The sequence below is a fragment of the Budorcas taxicolor genome, chromosome 9 (assembly GCF_023091745.1).
Source record: "Budorcas taxicolor isolate Tak-1 chromosome 9, Takin1.1, whole genome shotgun sequence".
NCBI lineage: Eukaryota > Metazoa > Chordata > Mammalia > Artiodactyla > Bovidae > Budorcas > Budorcas taxicolor.
The window spans coordinates 59,765,854-59,787,722 of record NC_068918.1 but is presented as its reverse complement, the minus strand read 5'-3'; the positions used below and the strand labels follow the sequence as shown (position 1 = coordinate 59,787,722).

Sequence of the window (21,869 nt, the reverse complement as noted above, 5' to 3'; positions counted from 1 at the left end):
GAGAATAAGACTACGTCGGACAGATGCTGATGTTCTTTGGTAACACATCATTAACTATTACTCCGGAGAAGGGTCTTTATATTCAGTAATGATTCTCAAGGTCTGGGTTATAGATCACTTGCTTCCATCATCTGGAGATGCCTGTTAAAAATGAATGGGGATGCAGCTTACATTTTCTGAGTCAGTATCTCTGGAGATGGTACCTTAAGGGTTGCATTTTAACAAGCATCTGCTATTTATGATGCAAAACAAAGTTTAAAACTTTGAAAGGTTTTATTCAGATATATAGAGAAACATGTTCTCTTACTCAGCTGCAGACATACAGAGATGTAAGGTTATTGGTCCCCAGAAACCTCCACTAACTGGCAAAGCCCACCAGTCTTACCATCTGCTGCCAGGAGGGCAGTGAGGGCAGAGATGAACTGCTGATCTTCCAAGGAAAACATCCCACTGAAAGCTCTAGACACAATGCTGAGACTCCTTATGCATGTGATGAATGAATGGATAACTGGGAAAGGATTACAATCTCATATTTCTATCTATACAGACACTGGCAACTCATTCATTAGCTGACCACCCATTTGACAAGTCTCTGTAAAGAAAATAGACCCAAACATTCAGTACACCTACAAAAGTACTCAAGGTAGAGCCCTCTTAATGTGGAGCAGAGCTTCCCAGCAAGGATGCCCTGACGCTCAGGTACAAGTGTTCTGAGATATTGTTGCTGGTGGTCCTGTCAGTAAACAGGGCCCCTGTCTAGTCACCCAGAGACAGTCCCAACCACTTTCTCATTGCGTCATACAAATGTCATTTGTATGGTATGGTTTTCTATGTAGGGAGGAAGGCAAACAACAGTTTGGGAAACATTGCTCTAATTTATAAAAGCACAGGTATGTGTTTGGGGGCTTTATCTCATCATTTAATAATCACCTCTTAGATATCTGGTGTGGGGATTGTACAAAGTTGAAAAAGTAAGTAGTTTTGCTGGAATAAAAAAAAAAAAGGCTACACAGAGGTGGCCCCTTAGGTGATACGACTGGTAGGTCTCCTCTGAAGGTTAGTGCATGACTCATGGCGGCCTTCCAGCCTCACCAAGTGTCGGGTAGTATACTTGGCACTGAGGGTGTCTAAAAGAATCAGAGAAGATGTGGCCTCTGCCCTTGTAGAGCTTACCAATGAGACAAGCACACAGACTCAGAGGAAGTATCTACAGAGAACCATCAACAGTTTGGGTATGTATAACACGAAAGCAAGTAATGAGGAACCTGACCCAGGGTCTGCAGGAAAGGATGAAGCTTCCCTGGGGAAATGGGAGTTACCCTGAAGCCCATGAGGTGAGACTCACTAGGACAGGTTAGAGATGGGGATTCAAGGCAGAGGGAAAAGGTTTGAGGACCAAGGTGGCTGAAGCATTAAGTTTAAAAATGACCTGATAGGAAAAAAGCTGGAGAGTTCAGCAGATACCAGATAACACTGGTTTTACAGGCTACATTCAGAATTAGGCCTTTAATTTGAAGAGTGAAGAGATGCCACTGAAAATTTTAAGCAGGGAGATATATTCCCAAATGAACTTTTAAAATGCAGGCTTCTGGGCTCCAGACTGAAAGGTTCTGGCTGGCTGGGCCCCTAATCTGAATATTAGAGATGTCAGGGGATCAGATATAGAGTCAGGCCTGGGAAGCATAGATAAGGAACACCAGTCGTCCACGGGTCTATTCCGAGTAGGTGGCCTATGAACTGGCCCTTAAAATACCTTTTCTGGTATGAAAAAGACATACGTATTCCTCAAACTGTTCATTTATCTGGCTTTATTATTTCTGCTTCTGGATCAAAAGCAATGCCAGCATACTTCATTCTGGTGCCCAGCTGGCACTTGAAATGGGTGACTAGGCTGATGCAGCAGACACTGTCAGCCGTGCCTGGACCACGTCCCCTGGCCACCCACTGTGCCCACCTGTCTCACTTGCTCTGCCTTCCCAAGGGTTACCTGGGTTCTGGCAGCTCTGCCTGCTGTGTGGCAGGGGACGTGCTGGGGCATTCGCTCATCCTTCCACCCTGGCAGCCTTGCTCTGTGACCGAAGGGAACTCTGGTGTTTGTTTTTTCCACTTTACTCATTTTTTTCATTGAAGGATAATTCCTTTCCAAGTGTTTAAAATAGCTGAGCGCGTTCATCCCTATGGTGGGAAAACCTGAGATGTATGTTTTACACAGCCTCCCAGAGGGGCCCCAGCAGGACTGTGTTCCTGCTGTTCACAGTGGTAGCTGGTGTGACAGTGAAGCTTTTACCAGCTGTCTTCCCTTCGTGGCCTCACCTCCTTACTCCCCCACTGGCGCTTTCCTCACCTCTTAAATAAATCACCTGCAATCAAATCTTTGTCTCAAGGTCTGCTTCTGGGGGTGCTAGCTGTCTCTTGCTGTGCCAAATGCCTTTAAAAAAATACAGTCTGGTGGACCAATGTTTTGAAAATTATTATGAAGGACACAAATAAAATGTGTTAAAACCTGACTTGGAACTCCATCCACGTGAGTAACGATTTTGAGAAAAGAGGAGAGAACATTATCTGACATCATGAGAATCATCTTGTTTGAGTGCTCTATTCAAAGTTTAACCTAGGTATATGTATATATTTAAAAAAATGTGCCGGCCTTACTTTCCTTCTCTGGAATAAAAGAAACAAATAAGCAAACTATTCATCTTGCAACAAAACTAATAAAAACTAACATTTATTGAGGACTGATTACTTACTACTCACTGGTCTCAGAACTTTGTACACCTTACCATTCTTAAGATCAGGTAAAAGAATCAGTGATCAAAAAATTTCATGTTTTCTATACATACTATTATATATAGAACAAATAACTAATAAGGATCTACTGTATAACACGGGGAACTCAGTACTCTGTAATGGCCGATATGGGAAAAGAATCTAAAAAAGAATGGACATATGTATAACTGACTCACTTTGCTGTACACCTGAAACTAACACAGCATTTTTAAATCAACTATACTCTAATGAAAATCTTTTAAAAATTAAATTTTTTAAAAATATGAAATACGTTCATACAGATTCATTTACAGCAAAGAAGCCAGCTAACTTCAACTCTGTTAATTCTACCTTAAAGCAACCATTCTCAAGCCATAAGATCAGACTTCTTTATTAACAACCTTTCATTTGTTAACATTTTCCTTTCTGCTGTGAGGAAACTGAGCCCAGCTACCCAGCCCAGGGCCCAGAAAGTTAGTGAAAAGCCTGTAAAGGTCAAACCGCCAGCACTTCAGAGTATCCTTTTAAAATTTTACACAATATCTTGGCTTTTGAAATCGAAACTTTAAGTATCCTTACCTCCTTGTGAGTCAATGAACTCTGTTGCTATAATCACTACTATGTGAATTAGTACTTCCTTTGTCTTAAAGTAAATTTCCTCAAGTGATATGCCCTCATTATAGGGTTCTGAGTTAGGTGAATGAGCTTAGGTTACATTACTCATGGTTTTAAGGATTAAGAATAAATCATCACTGTTGTTTCTAATTAAAGAGGTTACAACTCTCCTTCATCTATAGGGCAAAACTGCTTTTCTATGAGGATACTGATATTTTAAATGCCATTGCTTCAACAACATTGCTGTGAACTGAGAATCAGACTAATTAATTCAAATGTTCACTTGGTACATTCGTGAGAATAGAAGCTACCAAATATTAAAATAATCAAAGAACTACATTGCCTTAGATTTTAAAGACTCTTCATAAAAGAAAAGTCCCCAAACATAAGTGTGAAGGATCATCTTTCTATTACTCTGTTTTCTTTTTGTAGTATTTCAGTCAACGCAAGGACAGAGGCCATTTACTTAAAGATACAGCAAACAAAACCTGGTTCTTTACTGGAATAATCTACAGAGGTTAAAATGTTCCAACTTAACTCTACAAGTAAAATCAAAACCAAATGACCGAGTATATTGTACAACAAATACCCTAATAATTAAATGAAACAATGTAGATACAAGCACGTGGCATATAATGAAAACTAAAAAGAAGGTCCATTCCTCACAGGGTATCTATCATCTTCTTTACAGAGTATGTTCTTATCTAAATATGGATCAGTTCATTGAGAAATATGAATTAGCAGGAAATAAAATGACTGGGATTTCCAAACTTCTAATATCAAGCAAGTTCAGCTAAAAGATGAACAAGAGAAATCTTGTCTGATGTGCTTATACTTTTATAAAAAATTTGCCTAAATTTTTTTAAATGCAAGTATTGACCCCCACCATTATTTCACATTAAGTCAGGGGCATTTTCAGTAATGTACTAGAAGACATCACCATAGAGCACAAAACACCTAAGGAAAAAACTGTCTTTCAACCACAGTACCTCGGAATAACACTAATATTACCACTTTAATTACCTGGTTTCAGGAGACGAAGAGATTTCATTTGTGTCTGCCCTTTTACTTCTTGGAAACGATGGACTAGCTGGAGGCATTTCACCACTTAAACGATCTGGGAAAATTCGGTCTTTATTCAAATTGATTTCTGAATAGGGACAGTTGGCAGCACTAAAACATTACAAATAGAAAAAAGAAAGAAGAGAAGATTCCTATTAGACCATAATTACTTCTTCCAATTAAGACAACAAGCTACAAAATGTGAAATGCAAAATTTCAACTGAATATATAGTTACATAGATTAAACACATAGCATAAAATATTTCACCTTTAAAACATAATTTAAGTATATTCTGATAAAAAATATGTCTTTGCCCTAAATTTTTAAATACAATCTCCTGCAATCTCTGGAAGTGAGTAATGGTCAACGAGGTTACCAAGGGCAGGGCCTATGTGTAACTCTGTGAACAATCAGCCCAGGAGAGAAGTGCTTTAGGAGGGTTGGTGACAGAGGTGAGAGAGAGGCAGATGACTGATAGAGCAGACCTGCTTCCTTAAGTGATTCCAGGGTCATCACAAACTGTTTAATTTCCTTTGTAACAGCTGTTGCCCTCTAAAGGAAGGAGGTTCCCCCGTTTCCTGTCTCCAGGCCCATATGCATTCATGATTGCCCAGAAAAAAACATCATCCTCTAGCTAATCCTGTTCCTGATATGAAAAAGGACAAGAAGGCAACTTGGATAATGACCCACCTAGCTCCCTTCCCTTCCACTGGTGACCACTGGGTTGGTCTCTAAGATTCTGTCTGGGGATCATTCCTGTCATCCAAGCAAAGGGAATCTGGGTCACTAACTGTTCATTCAGCATGAAGTCAGGACACTCCTGTGCCTGGGCCTCAGCCTTCCGATTCCAGAACAACTGGCAGCTTCTACATCTTGGTACAGAATCAACCACTCTGACTAACTCCCTATCTTGGCCCTTGGTTTTTAGGAAACCTCCTGAAATCTGGAAATGATGTGGAGTTAGGTAAATTATACTAGTGTCCTGCATATTCTTTTCCTCGGATTAGGTAATATTGGGGGAAAATTCTTAAACACTGCCTTTCTGCCCTCTACCAAGAGAATCTGACACATCCTCCTGGGAGGGGAGAAGAGTGTGCACAGGCTCCCAAAGTAACTCTGCAAATGGTCTATAAAATTCATCACAGATAACTTGTAAGCAAAAGTACATCTTTATTTTCTTTACTTACATGTCACTTTATACTGCTATGTCTTATAATAAACATGGTTAAAATCAAATTCATCTTTAATGAACTCCCTTCCCCTGAGAACAAAAAGGACAAAAAACACAACTCTCTCTTCTTGCTCTTGATTTTTTCTTTCTGATAAAGGCAATACATTAACCAACTCTCAGATCACAATCAAGCTTGATTTTGTTCTTTCTTCCTCATATTGTGTATGTACCCTATTACAAATTATCTACTTGGTGGCTCAGCCGATAAAGGATTTGCCTGCCATGCAGGAGACCTGGGTCCGATCCCTGGGTTGGGAAGATCCCTGGAGAAGTAAATGGCTGCCCACTCCAGTACTCTCGCCTGGAGAATCCCATGGACAGAGGAGCCTGATGGGCTATAGGCCATGGGTCGCAAAGAGTCGAACACAATTGAGTGACTATCACTCAGGAAAAAAGTGGCAGGAAAAAAATGTGAATATAATTTTTATTAATTTCTTTTGACACATAACATGTTGCTCTTCCTAGAATATCACAACCATCAAATGTTTGACTCACTGTTTAACACCTGGCTTTACAATTATTGAGTAACTGTCTGTATGTTCATTTTTAAATTCATCAGATATGAAGAAAGAAAAGAAAATGAGGGTGCTGATTTTAACCCCACTCTAACATTGGGAAGATTCCCAGATTTTTAGATGGGCTGGGTTCCCACCTACACACTACAGTGAATAGTTGTAGTTTAGAAGGTTTATAAGCTCCCCAAGGGCAGCCCCTTCCTGTTTGTTAATCGATTAAGTAAAGGAAGAATATGTCTCTCTAGACCACCACATGTAAACATGGGTAGCTCAGGGAGGCACCTAAATATCCCCCTTATCTTGGTTGCTAGGGCCAGAGGGAAATTTCAAACTCTCACTTTGAAGCAGGGAAACAATCACAGCCTTCTGAACAAAGATATACTATTGGGCCAGGATGATCAACCAACACAACCCTGTGCTGATGGGCTATACATATTGTGCTAAGCCTTCTCTTCTTTAGAACCCTGAGAAAAATCAAATGGGTTTAAACATCTCCAGTTCTTACAACTACTCTGGGATAGAAAGGGACACCAGCTGGTTCCCATAGTGGGAGGTGATTTAAAAAATAAAAAGGCACAGAATGCAAATGAAGTGTGAACAGAGGGATGGGCAATGCCCCAGACGGAAATCAAGAACCTGGCTCTAAATGTGCTCTGCAGCTCTGTCCACAATGAGCAAACAAACTTGGAAGACTCTGTTTTACAAGACACTTGTAAAATGAAGAGAATGACAACAAACATTACACACATGGAGTGTGTTACCCAGGGTATGTTGCTTTACTTGCATGATGTCATCTAACTCCCAAACCCTGGAAAATCATTCCTATTCTAATGCTCATTTTGTAGATGCAGAGACTGAGGCTTTAAATAAGGGAACTTGCTTAGTATCATCCCATTAGCATATGAACTCCAGTTGTCTCCTACAGGAGCAAAAAGTACCTTGCAATATTGAATTGTTTCTTTATCCCTAATCCATGACAATTAAACCTGAGAGTACCACCTCTTAGCAAGATGATGCTGCCAGATAGCTATAAACTGTGTGTGCATGCTCAGTCATGCCAACTCTTTGCGACCCCATAGACTGTAGCCCACCAGGCTCCTCTGTCCATGGGATTTCCCAGGCAAGAATACTGGAGTGGGTTGCCATTTCCTCCTCCAGGGGATCTTCCAGACCCAGGGATTGAACCTGAATCTCCTGCAATGGTAGGCAGATTCTTTATTACTGTACGGCCAAGGAAGCTCAGAAAGGTTAAATATGAACTGAGGCAGTACTTAACCTTTCTGGGCCAATTTCCTCATTTTTAAGTTTATAAAATTCATATGCAATTTTAATGATTTTATAAACACAGAAGTGCTGATTAAACTTCTCTGGGAAAAGTGGGTTTCACTAGGCTTATAATCATTTTCATTTTTCTTGTCTATTCAGTTTCTAATAGCAAACATAAGTAAGGCTTGGCCCATGGCACAACAACAGGTACACACTTACAAACAGTCATGGGCACATGCAATTATACACGTACACACAACTCTGCTGTTACACAGTTCCCCAGACATCAGGGGAACAGATTCACACAGGGTTACACAGCTCTTTCCTATGAGGACTTTATTAGGGTGAACTCTGTTCTATTAGCAAACCATTCCATACCTGCTATATATATATAAATTCTTGTCCCACTGGCCCCTGTAAGGAGGCAGTTTTTCCTTGGAATGACTGTCCAGTGTATTAGGAAAGGGGAAAAAACGGGCTTGTTCACCACCTCCCACTGCCACCTTTACAACCTTTTTAGTTGTAAATACATTTATTTAAACAATTGGACGATGTCTTCCATTTCCTAAGTACTCACATGCTCATTCTCACTCTCTGTCAAGACAGGAATCTATAAAATACAAGTTCTATCCAGCTACTGTGGCTTGCATGAGAGTCTAGCGGTTAAGAGTAGGAGCTTTAGTGCCTTAAGAGCCTAGGCTGAATCCTGGGTCTGCCACTCTCTGATCTTGGGTACTTTTCTCAAGCATTCTAAATCTCTGTTCCCACTTCTGTGAAACAGAGATTAGAGTAGTGCCAGCTTTATAAAGCTGCTGAGAGAATAAAACAAGATAACAGATCTAAGTCCTAAAACAGAGCCTGGCACCTAGGAAGTCATACACACACACACAAAGCCTGCCTAGGATTATTATTTTAAAAGGAGAAGAAGGGGAACACTTAACCCCTACTGGGTAAAAGGCCATCAGCAAAAATAAACAACAGCATTAAAAACTCCATTAACATGCCTTGCTTATGCAAGGCTCACTGCTTCCCTCAGGAAAAGGTGATGATTCTGAGTACTACTCATTCATGCGTCTCCAAATCCCTGTTTATAACATGCTGGCCTCCTTAGAAGTGAGGCCTTCTATGTACGGACCATCACCTAGCCCAGTATCTGCACACAGCAGGCACTCAATAAATGTTTGTTCCATGAGTGGACTGAATCTTGAATTAAAATGATGACTGTGGTTTGCAGGTGTATGTCCAGAGTTATTAATTTTTAAAAACTCTCTATGGACTTTATAAATATCCTTTAGAGGTTGTAGGAAGTACTCTCTATTTTGTTTTTCTTTTCCTGTTTAATTTTACTGAGATAAAATCTTACATAGGGAAGATTTACTTCACTCCTGAAGACATTAGATATGCAAAATATTCAGTTTTATATAACTTTAGTTTTCTTTTAATCTCTCCTCATTATGACCTCTCAGTAAGCCAAATGAGTGAATCAAGAAAGGGATACACCATGACATAGCCAATATTAATACTGCCTTGCTAGAGACAGAATTGTCATCTGGCTTCTGAGCATCTCTAGAAATGGGAACACCATATCCACATCCAACTCGCTCACTGATCGTTTATATCACCACATTTAAAAACAGCACATTCTTAAATTTCATTGTTGAGAACACATTTGTATTTCCAACACTTCTTAGATCAAATTCAACTATTGTAATTTTTGGAGACGCTAACAACACATGCTAGTCAAAACATAGCCTTGTGCTTACATATTCACAAAATTGATAATTCTTGCCAAAAGAGCAACTTTCTTTGTTATCTAAGCAAAGAATGCATGTTTTGATTTATGCAATTTCTCACATTAATCCGAAGAGAATTTTCTCATTACGTTTTCCTAAACACAGCATTCTTGGCAAGGACAAAAATAAGCGCCAGCGAAATGAACCTGACAAAGAACGTTTGTGACGCAGCAGCTCTTCCACAAGTCTAGTAAGGAAAAGGTAAACACACTGTGGCTACTGAGGGTTAGTGTCCCGCCAGATAAAGAGCAGTAAGTGTATGACGAGCATGGCATATCCAGGAAGACCAGGAAAAGCCAGTGGGGTGGGCTGAGAAAATGGGAAGCCACGACCCAGGCAGCAGTCGGCCCTGTCTGCTAGGCCTCTGGCTTGCACTCCTGCCCCAGACTATGCACAGATCTGCCGGCTATGTCTGACAGGTGACAAGGAAATAAGCACCTCTGTGTCAGTGCACGTCTTATAAGCTGCGATGCCTACTTCTTCCTCTTTCATCCCCCTAAACAATACGTCATTCTCCACTATGGCTTCAATTATACCGAAAGATTTTTTTTTAACCACATTTCTCCGTAACATCTTATATGATTCTCCTCCCTTCACTTAGCAAATACAACACTGAATCTTTGAAAAAACACTGCAGAGACAATCACTGAAAGTTTGTGAAATGGGGGTAGACCACCTCTGAGGTCCACAACCCATCTGGGGAAAGGTGGTCTTAATGAGTGGCTGGTACCATAAAGCAGGGGACAGGACTGCTGGCACAGGCCTTGCTGTGACAGGCAAACCTCTCTGCTCAGACCTACTGCACCCCTAAAGAGATTACAGACATTGCTATAAGGTGGATTTTCTTCCCAGAAGACCAAAAAGAAAAATTCTTTGTAAATTTTTGATTGTACCACACAACATAATGTCAGTATTCACCCATTTTTAAGATTTCTTTGATCTTTTCCTTCATAATTTGAGCAAACAGCCTTTGGTTCAATGAACATCTTAGGGTTGTAAAGCAGAAAGGTACATGTGTCAAAGTTTCAATATTAGTTATTACTTTGTATCTCATATTTCAATTAAATCGAGTTTTTATAGTTGCACTAGTCCCTGAGTTCTTTGAAGCCTAGATCTGTGACTTATTCAGAAAGCCATGCCCTGATTCTCAGTGACAGGGGAGTGGCCAAGGGCACAGTTAGACTGGGTGCTATTCCTGGCTCCCTCCTCACCAGCTGTCCATTAGGCAAGCTAGAGAAACCTCTACGGTGTAATGGTGGCTTCACCAAAAAAATGAAGAAAGTAACAGTCCAATATTATAGGGGTCACTTGAAGGTTATCCAATACATGCTATTAGGAAAAAAAACCTGCTGCTCAAAAATATTTACTGAATGAAAGAATTTATAGATACATAAAGGAGTCTGGCATACTAATGAGTTATTTGGATTTATATACCATAGTCACTCCTTATCCTGGTTTCGCTTTCTATGGTTTCACTTATCTGAGGTCAATCTAAGTATGAAAATGTTAAATAAAAAATTCCAGAAATAAACAATTATAAACTGTGCACCATTCTGAGCAGCATGATGAAATCTCACGTTGTCCCACTCTGGCCCTGTGAGAAGCAAATCATCCCTCAGTCCAGTGCATCCAGCCTGTTAGTGACCTGGTAGCCTCCTCGGTTACCAGATCCACTGGCAAGGTATCACAGTGCTTGTGTTAAGCCATCCTTGGTGTACTTAATAATGGCCCCAAAGCACAACAGTAGTGATGCTGGCACTTCAGGTACCTATAAAGTGCTTCCTTTAGGTGAACTGGTGACAATTCTCAACTTCATGGGGAAATAATCTCTACAGTAAAAATGAATCTTCTGTCAAATTGTGAGGGAAAAGATCTGCCCTAGTTCTCCTGTCATATCTCAGACTGCAAAAGTGAGGGCCACAGCACGTAACAGCCGCATAGTTAAAATGGAAAAGGCATTCAATGGGTGCAATATGACTTTAGAGAGACAACATTCACATAACTTGTATTACGGTACATTATTTATAACTGTTCTATTTTAATATTATTGTTGCCAATCTCTTACTGTGTGTGATTTATGTCAAACTTTATCATAGGTATGTATGAATAGGAAAAAAAACATAATCTATATAGGGTTCAGTACTATCCCAGGTTTCAGGCATCCACGGGGGATCTTGGAACATATCCACACAGGGATGGGGAAGGTAGGAGAGATACTACTGTAAGGCCTGAAAGTAATCCAGCTGCCTTCACTGGCCAAAACTGAATCACTCCTAGGATACAGTATTTTTATGTCCCCTTAATCATACTGCTTTTGGCTTGGAGTCATACAAGCCACAAAAAGGATTTTTAAATGGATATTTGCAAGTGGAATCATGATCCTGTCTACATGCAGATTTTTACTCTGAAACACACTGAACCCCATAAAGCAAACCTGGCTGCAGTGCTGCAGAAGGCTTTGAGGTTACAGAAATTTAAGGAAGAAGAAACCTATATGAAGATAGAACAACCAGGTCAATTTTACAATTCCTATTAATTCTTAGAGAAACAGGCAGGGCAATCTTCAGATGTTTTAAGGACTGAGATTCACAACCTGCATAAACTAGATAAACAAGGAATCCTTTTTCTTACTGGGCAATCCAATTAACATGCAGTTAGAACACTTTACACTGACAAATTATTTTAATATATACAAGAATAGGTGATGCCTCTGTTCTCTAAAAATCCCAGTTAAAATCACAGAAATTTCTTACTATTCCAGTAATATTTGAATATGTCTAGAAATAACCCAAGTCGCCCAAGTAACACATCAAATTTCAAATGTATAATTTTGGTTTCTCTTTTAAGTTACTTAGAAGTAACAGAAAAATATTGAAAGCCACTTAATTTTGACCAATGTATTCTGAAATGTGTCTATTTATATTTGTGCTTTTTGTGATCTTTGCTGCTAATCTACAATAATCTCACCTCTGACTATTCAAATTGTTGAGTCACCCAATCAGAATATTTTACCAAACAAATACTTTAAACAAGGCCCACCCTCTTCTCACTATTAACGGTCAACCCAAAATGACTTTAAGACATAAAGTAACTATAAAACTAGTCAGGTTGCCAAGAAGCTACCGTAAATCTATTTTCATTCACGAATGCATTCTCTCCCAGGAATATTTAACTACACATACACTCTTCATTTTTACATGGTCACCATAGCAACCATAGTTCATATGGATCTGAATGCAGAATTAGTTCATATCTATTAAGTATACATAGGAATCATTATTGTCCACCTACAAGGGACAGGCACCCGCTATCCGACCACAGAAGGAATCTCCATGTGAGTGGAAGCACCAAATACCTGTGAGGGCCCAGGTGTCTCGCTCTCTTAAAATGGCCAATCCCTTTACATCCTGGGGTTGTGCAGCCACCGTGTTCTGAGGCTTCCATCAGTTCTAAGGGGCCTATTAAAAAGCCAAAAAAAAAAAAAAAAGGCAAAAAGTTAAGGCTGTAAGAGGCAAATGCCTTGGAGCAGAATAAGAAAACAACAATGACAACAACAATTTTTCAATCAACACTTACACACAGAAAAAGAAGGCGCTACAAAATTAAAACTATGTTTAAAGTCTCTACTTCTAAAGGTTTTCCCTAGTACTTCGTTCACACTGTCTTTCTTTAATAGTGAAACGGTAAACTTTGACCCAGCTCTCTTTCAAAATGTCACAAATTCCAGAGATACCTAAATCTGAAATAATGAGATGATTCTAAACAGCTTGATCAAGTAAATAACATAATTAATGTATGAACACTCGCATGCTGTGAAAACTTCAAACAACACACCAGGAAACAGAACAGCTACAGATCCCCTTTAAGTGACTCTCTTCACATTTCATACCCTCCTTAATCCTGACTAAGCATGTTAACATGACCTTCCTAGATGTTCCAAGCATTCCCAAATGTACCTACATTTGCATATGTACATGTATCAAATCTTTGGTTTGCTTCTGCCACATAAATTAGGGACAACATGGGTATATACTATTCTGAAGCAGTCTTCTTTGGTCTTTAGCTTCAACTCAATAGTAATATTTTTATGATTTGCACAGTAGTTGTACTATGAGTTCACCAAAATTCAATTAGGCAATATTTGTTCCCAAGGTTAATTATTTTAAACATACCGTGACCAACATCATGCAGTGCATTCTGGTGGCCTTTTGCAGTTTCTAGGTGACATCCAGGAACGAAGCCACTAGTTGGGAAGGGCATGCTAAATTTTTAAGAAACCCCATAATAGTGTATTGTATTTGCCACATTTTTCTTTCTACAATATATTTATTTTCCTCCACAATTGAAATTCAATGTTAAGCTCAAGGCTTCACCAGTGGCTTAGCGGTAAAGAATCCGCCTGCAGTGCAGAAGCCGAAGGAGACACGGGTTCAATCCCTGGGTGGGGAAGATTCCCTAAAGGGGGACATGGCAACCCACTCTAGCATTCTTACCTAGAGGATCCCATGGACAGAGCAGCCTGGTGGGCTACAGACCATAGGGTCGCACAGTCAGACATGACTGAAGTGACGGCACACACATGTTAAGCTCATGGTGTACCTTTTTCAAAAAATTGAATTTAACTAAAACTTTTATTGAGGTGACAGTAGACTCACATGCAATTGTAAGTAATAACACAGAGGGAGATCCTTTGTACACTTTGCCCAGTTTCTCCTGATAGTACTACTTTGCAAAACTATTGTATCCAGTCACTATTAGGATATTGACAATGATACATTAAATTTTGATAGTCTGACAAATTGTCTTCCAAAATTTAGTACTAGTTTTAAAAGATGACGATACTGCTAAATAAAAGAAAGTCTAGGCACACACTAGTTTTTCAGATATTAAATTTTTTCTTATGTACTTTTGACTATCAGGTTAACTAAAAATGCAGTAAGAGGAAAAACAATCATATAGAGAAAAAATGTACAGGAGAGAAGTGGAATGAGAAGGAAAAGAGAATAATAAGCACACTACGCAATAGTGGAAACATTTCTTTAAGTAATCTTTGTGTATCTTACTCAAAGGAGGTTGAAGAGGATGCCCAGTTTTTGAACACCAACCGACAGGGTGAATGTCAGGAGAATCTGCATCTATCCAGTAATCATAGCAACTATTCCAGCCATCAAAGTGAACCTGGATAACAAAGAGAGATCAACAGTTTAATTCAGGTCACAAAAATCCCTACAGTAAAAACTCGGCCAATGGTAACCATCTTCACTCTGACTTATAAATAGTACACTGAATATACAAATAAAAACACAATAGACATCAGATGCATAAAAATTCAAATATTGAAAACTGAACAATAAAAGTTCTAGAAGAAAGCATGAATTAATATATTTATCTTAAGAGTTTGGTAGCCTTTGTAAGCAAGATGCCAAACTCAAAAGCCATAAATGAAAGATGGATCAATTCGACTACATCAAAGTTCAAACCTTCACAATGGCAAATACTACTGCTAGCAAGATGAAAAACCCAAAAGAAACCTGAAAAACATATTTGTTAACATGTGACAATGTACTTTGTTCTTCAATTCGTAAAAAAAATCATATATCAGTATAAAAAGATGAAAAAACCAATAGAAAAAGTGGAAAAGCAACAAACAGCTCATAAACAGAAAAATTAAAATAAATGGTAAACATGTGAAAAGACAATTTCACTTATAACTAAAAAGCTACAAATTAAAATCACAAGATGCAATTATTTTCCTTTCAATCTGCCAGAATGTTCCATTTCGGTGATTCCTAGAGCTAGTGAACATGAGATTAATGGACGCTCTCATAGACCACTGACAGGAGCCTTGACTGGTGAGATATTTCTGGAGAGGTATTTGGCAACAATGATTAACACTTAAAATATATCATCTTTGACTTGATAATCTAAATAACTCAATTCATTATTGTGCCAGAAAAAAACCAGAATGCCTACCATCTACAAGACTGGTTATATAACTTATGGCATATTTATGTAATGGAGAAGTATAGAGTTACTAAGGCACGTATATATGGGTTCAAAATAATGTCCTTTGCAATGGATCTGCTTTCTCAAGCTTAGAAATCAATTAATCCTAGAATTAAATCCCACAGAATTCCACATCTGGAGAAAATCATGGATAAAATTTTTAAATAGAGAAAAAAATCACAAAGTCAGTCAGGAGGAGTAACCAGTTTAAGATTCATGGATCCAAAATAAACTTGTTCATCATTCACATACATTGCATATAAAAGCAACACTTAAAGCTGTTTAATTTGAAACAACCCTTTTCTTTCCTCTGATCGAAAGTAATGTTCAAATAACACTGAAAGTTAAGAATATCAGCTTCTGCTGTCAGTACTACCAATAAATACGAAGTTATACATAATTCATAGCATAAAGTAAGTTTTAAGCATTCTAATTCTCAACTAATCATCATGTGATAGGGCTCTATTTTACTAGATACATAAAACTCTGTTTTCTTATATTTCTATTCCCAAATTTCATTTCTTCTACACTGGAAACAATGTTCATGTAACTCATGTGACATTTGTTACATTTTACAAAATTTAGCTATCTTCCTATAGCAAACAAACTCAATCCTAATAAGTAAATGGTTCTTCAACCTGGATACACACTAGAATTACTTGTGATAACTAAAAATAATAAGAAAAAAAAATGGCTGAGCCCACCAAGGAGGTTCTAAACTTAGAGGTATAACTTGGGTTCTGTGCACCTAACATGTCATTTACTTAACTTCTAAGTAACTCTACTATATACTGAGAATTTCCAATGATACTAAAAAGGACACTATTCTACTGCAATATAGAGTCCCAAACCCCTTCCTGCTGCTGCTGCTGCCAAGTCGCTTCAGTTGTGTCCAACTCTGTGCGACTCCAAACCCCTTCCTAGTTTTCATTAAAACTGACATCTCAGTTTGGCAATGGAAAGTCATCTATCAAAGATGACAGATCTATTGACAATATATGACAATATGCAACAAAAAGAAGACAATATGTTAGTTACTGTAAATAAGCTGAATCTCTTCTACAAACTAGGCTGGCTGGCAACTGGGAAAATTTTAGCAGTTAAGGTTAAATTTCAGAGTTAAAATTTAATTTAAATATTATGAACAGAGGAACAAAACAATTCTCTGATAAGGAGCAAATACACTTAAAAACTGCTATTTAATCACTTATATGTGGAATCTAAAAAATCATACAAGTGACTGTATATGCAAAACAGAAAGATTCACAGATATAGAAAGCAAACTAGTGGTTATCAAAGGGGAAAGAGAGGGGAGAAAGAACAAATTAGCAGTACAGGATTAATAGATTATAAACTACTGTGTATAAAACAGATCAGCAACAAGTATATACTGTATAGCAAAGGGAATTATAGCCATTATCTTGTAATAACTTTTAATAGAGTATAACCTGCAAAGATACTGAATCACACTGTACATTTGAAACTAATAAAATATTATAAGTCAAGTATACTTTAATTAAAAATTGCTATCAGAAATATGTGTGCGTTAGTCACTCAGTTGTGTCCAACTCTCGAGACCCCATGGACTGTAGCCTGCCCAGGCTCCTCTGTCCATGGAATTCTCCAGGCAATAATACTGGAGTGGGTTGCCATTCCCTTCTCCAGGGGATCTTCCCAACCCAGGAAATGAACCTGGGTCTTCTGCATTGCAGGCAGATTCTTTACCATCTTAGCCACCAATACTTCAATTAAAGATTGCTATCAGAAATTATGCAAACATAATACATAAAAAAATTAAACCTAATTAATACTCTTACTATGGAAGCCCAGATGAAATAAATTTATTATAGTTTGCACAGTTTCATTTCATCTTTACTATTTGAGTCACTGGCACATTAAGAGGTTTTCATAAACAAAAAAATCAGACTTTCTCATAATGCTAAGTGATAGTTGTTCTCTTGCTGGGTCCTATTTTGAAATGAAATAAAATTACCTAACAAAGAGTAAGAGAGAAAGATACATAAACATACAACATGAAATATTTAAGCATTGTACAAAACACAAGTGAAAGTGAAAGTCATTCAGTCATATCCAACTCTGCAATCCCAGGGACTACACAGTCCATGGAATTCTCCAGGCCAGAATACTGCAGTGGGTAGCCTTTCCCTTCTCCAGGGGATGTTCCCAACCGAGGGATTGAACCCAGGTATCCCGTATTGCAGGTAGATTCTTTACCAGCTGAGCAATAAGGGAAGCCTAAGAGACATTCAAAAATATTTATAATAGAAATGTTCCACTATAAAGACAATTAACATAAAAGCAACTCAGCAATGAGGCCGAATGAAAATTCTAAAGAAAATAGACTACTAGATATAAAAGCATAGTACAGATAATTTAACATATTTTAAAACATAGTTTAGGAAATTAGATACATTTTTTACCTAAAAGTGTAATTTGGACCCTTTATAAAAACTGAATATTCATTATTGACAATTTCAAGATTAAGACAGATAATAGTTTTTGAGAGCACACTATTTCATTAAAAAAAAAAAAAAACTAATTTGGTTGGATTTTCTGTTGAGGCGAAAGGCAACTCAATAAATCACATTTTAGACCCAGGTGCTTATTTCCACTCTCTTCTGAAATGAAAGTTATGCTTGACAATGTATAAACCCAGAAGGACAAATGGAGAAGGAAAGTAGCTGACAGACGTGGCAATGAGGAGTGCGGAGAGCACAGTGGGCAAGGGAGAGCTGAGCCACTGGAAGGTAGTGGGTAGGTTGCAGCCCAGACTCCGAGAGACGGGGAGTAGGGCCAGGGTGAATGAGCTCACAGTGTAGAATCCAGAAAGACTCAGTGTGGAGGCAGCAAGTATGTCAGGAGGTCTGGAAAATGACAGGACTGGCTCAAAGTCTGGCAAGATAATGAAAAAAATCCCTCAAACGAAAGTATGCTCTCACAAACCATCAAAATATTAGGGACAAAGATAATCTTGAGAGTTTCCGGAGAGAAATTGTCAGAGAGAAGGAACCCAGTGGCCTGGGACGTCTCAAAAACCAATATCCCATAAAAAAAAACCTGAACTTAATTTAAAAAAAAAAAATATATATATATATATATTATTGGAAAATGAAGTATTATATCGCCTTCTGAACAGATTACCTTATACACTGTATCTACTTTTTCTTCCAAATACATACTTAAAATATTAAAAGTCAGTCATAAATAAGGAGAAAACTTACATAGATTAAAGAAAAGTAGAAAAACACTTACTTACAAAGATACGTAATCACATAATTTGCATATTTCTATGATTTTACTAATGTAATTTTAGGACTTCACAAATAAAACGTCTGCTAAAGTTTTCATCCAAGATGTCTTGTTAAAAAAAAGAAAAACAAAACCACAACAGGGATACTTACTTTTATTCGGTGATCATCTGTGTCTGCAACTGTTGCTACTCTAATAAACATGGGATTTCTTTTGTCTATGACCTCAAGCTTCATTTTTTTCTGGAATCCATGTGGTGGCTTCTGCCGCAATAGAAAATTTTATATAGTGAGATACAGAGGAAGGGAAGGTGAGCTCTATGTCACAAAGATAGAATTTTTTTTTTAATTGAACTATTATAAGAGAACCAGCCTCCCAAACTCAAGTTCCTAGAATAGCTTTGGACTTCATTCTCCTCACCAAAAAAAAAAAAAAAAAAAATCCCAACTCTCACAGCCAAGCCTGCAGGCGATATAAAGAGCCTGAGCAACTAGCCGCAAGAGCAAACAGGAAGCCAAAGATCTTAAGCTGAAATTCAGAATACTGCGGTTTTTTTGATTAGTCATAGGGAAGACAATAATTTTTTCACATTACTTGGAGCTGTCTTGGCGAAAGTCAACAAACATGAAAGTTATAAAAGAGAGGAAAGAACATTGAAGTTGTAGAGAGGAGACACAGAAATTAGCTTGACACAAAAAAAGTAACTGAAGTCTTTCTAAGAAGAAAATTAGCAATCAAGACACACAAAGTGGAACTGTTCTACAAAGAACAGGAATAGGGCTACCTATATCTCAAAACTCAGCAGAAGCCCACAGCCCTCTGAAAAATTTATGGGCAGAAGGAAAGGTGATGGCTAACAGATGTAATAGAAGTCTGGCCGTGAAAATCAAGTGTGAAAATTATGCAAAGGAACAGAACAACTAGTGCAAGGCGCCCAAAGGCCAAGCTAAAGGAATTCTGATTTTCTCTCCGATATCACTGTGACACTAGATATGCAGACTGAGCTTGACATGATTTTATCCAGTTCAAAGCAAAACTGCAAAGCAGCTCTTTTCTGCATGAGGCTAAGTTAGAGGGTCAGAAAAAAACCCATAAAATTTCATGACTCTAAACATTACTCATGTATAATCCTGAATTTATGGCTTTTCTTCATGTAACAATTTTTCTCTCAAAAATTTTGATGTTCTTTTCTTATGTATTTGGATCCATACCTACTAATTAATTTTATCATTAAAAATCCTATAAATTTACACACAAAAGGATCTATTAAAAATGCTGCTTATAATACTGTCACTTTTTTTTAAAAAAATCAAGTATTTAATATATCTTTCTTTTCTTTTAAAATACAAATTATAAAGCAAGTTGTTTGAGATTTAAAAAAATTTTAAATACATTTCATTTTTGTATTCTTCCCTTGCACACAAATGAGGTTAACTTTGAATCTTAATAGGCAAGAAGCAATTACCTAGGTTAGAAAGACACTATAATCAAAACAGATGACCTTGTATTGCGGTGGTCAATCATGATGATTTATAGCAATAACATTAAACACACACACACACACACACACAACATCTCAGCTTGCCATAAAAAAACCCAAAGGAATGAAAAAATAGTTTTCATTATAAAACAATAGATATCTTGTGCTGTTTGGTCTTTCAGAATATCTAGCTGGAAAAACAGAAGTCTGCTGTACAATCAACTCACTGCAAACCAATTCAAACATAATTTTCCAAGGAGACTTTAAAGTCCAAAATGGAAGTATTCTTTAGTTGGCAACAACAAACCCCCTCCCCGCCCCAGTAATCATTTTCCCTTTCAAAATCGTAAAAATTCAAAAACATCTTTGGTCTTCTGCTTCTCTCTCATTTCTGTTTGCCAATACTTTTTCTGTTCTTAAATTTCAATGACTGAACACTGTTACCAACACAGATGAATCAAATATTGTAAAGTATAATATCTCACCACTTTGAAAGCTCTTGCAGGAGCAGGTAAAGAATTGGTTTCTTCTAAGTATTTATCCCAAGAAAAATGTTTCACATTTGGATAACCTAAGAATGAAAACAGTAAATCCTATCAGGTTTAACCAAAATGATAGTGACAACCACAAGCAGGCCTATAAAATTATGAGATATTATCATTATAATGAAGAAAGGCATGCTCATATTATGCAAAACTACCTTGAACTGATTACACATTTGGAAACACATGTAATAATGAAGTAGTTTTCATCTAGATCATGATTTCTCTATTAACTTTTAAATGAGAATATATATAATTTGCATTCTCAAGTTAGGACAGTCTTACAACACAAGATATATACAAACACACAAATATAAATACCCTTTAATCTAGAAATTTTACTTCTATTAATCTAGGAAGAATCTCATATGTGTGTACAAAGAAAATGCATCATTTGTAAATGTGAAAATGTAAAAATCAGTTAAATGACCATCAATATAGAAATACACACACACAGAAATATTGTAAATGTAAAACAGAAAGCATTTATTAAAAAGAATTAGGCAGGTTTATATATACACCAATATGTGAAATATTCCAGACAATCATTATTAGGCAAAACAAATAAGATAAAATAAATCATAGAAGAGTATTGCTAGAATGTATAAAAACAACATCCTTCCTCCATCTCACTCTCCTTCTGTTTCCTCCAGAGTCCAAAGCCCCTTAGGTAGACATGAGTAGGAATTAGTGTTGGCCCAGTAGGGGAGGAAACTGGTTACTTTATGTAGTCCTTACTTGCTGAAAAAGTAAGTAAATATACTGGAGAAAATAGAAGCCAGATTTCTCACTGGCTATAAATATGAAAAGTGAAAAACTAGAATGAATTCAGTGGTGTTAGATATGAACTGCAGCTAATGGTATACATTCATGGTTTTCAATATCTATAAATGGATAGAGAAATAAACAAATTATTATATATTTACTTAACCATATGTCCCCTGAAAGGCCAACAGCAGCATCAGTTCACTAGCAGTGAGCACATCGAGTGTCCAGATCTTAGTGTCTACAAATCGTGCTCTACAAAAATAAACCACGGAGTCTGGGAGAAATGGGTGACATCAAGGTTGGGTCAGGGACAGCACAAGATAAGCCAAACAGTGCCAGAAAATAGGAATTGTCTCCAAAAAATAATAAAAAATGTCAAAAGGACACAGAAACCAGCCTAAAGGGTCTCCCACTGGCCAAATGTGAGAAAATCTGAACATGAAAATAAATAATGTTAGTAATGGAATATAAGCCACTGATGATAATAGTAATATTTGGGTCCATGTTGATATAAATAAGTTAACTGAATGCATAAACAGGAAGACGAGAAAGCT

At 37.5% G+C, this 21,869-nt stretch overlaps 1 protein-coding gene across 1 annotated transcript in view; it reads right to left on the bottom strand.

The window, feature by feature from the left end:
* L3MBTL3 (L3MBTL histone methyl-lysine binding protein 3) overlaps positions 1-21,869 on the bottom strand; it is a 78,435-nt gene that overhangs the window by 22,784 nt on the left and 33,782 nt on the right. The window contains exons 13-17 of the mRNA XM_052645686.1: positions 20,491-20,576; positions 18,678-18,788; positions 14,313-14,427; positions 12,605-12,707; positions 4,405-4,554 (exon numbers count right to left, since the gene is read on the bottom strand). Coding sequence (XP_052501646.1) covers positions 4,405-4,554; positions 12,605-12,707; positions 14,313-14,427; positions 18,678-18,788; positions 20,491-20,576 — 565 coding nt within the window. The remainder of the gene's footprint in view (positions 1-4,404; positions 4,555-12,604; positions 12,708-14,312; positions 14,428-18,677; positions 18,789-20,490; positions 20,577-21,869) is intronic.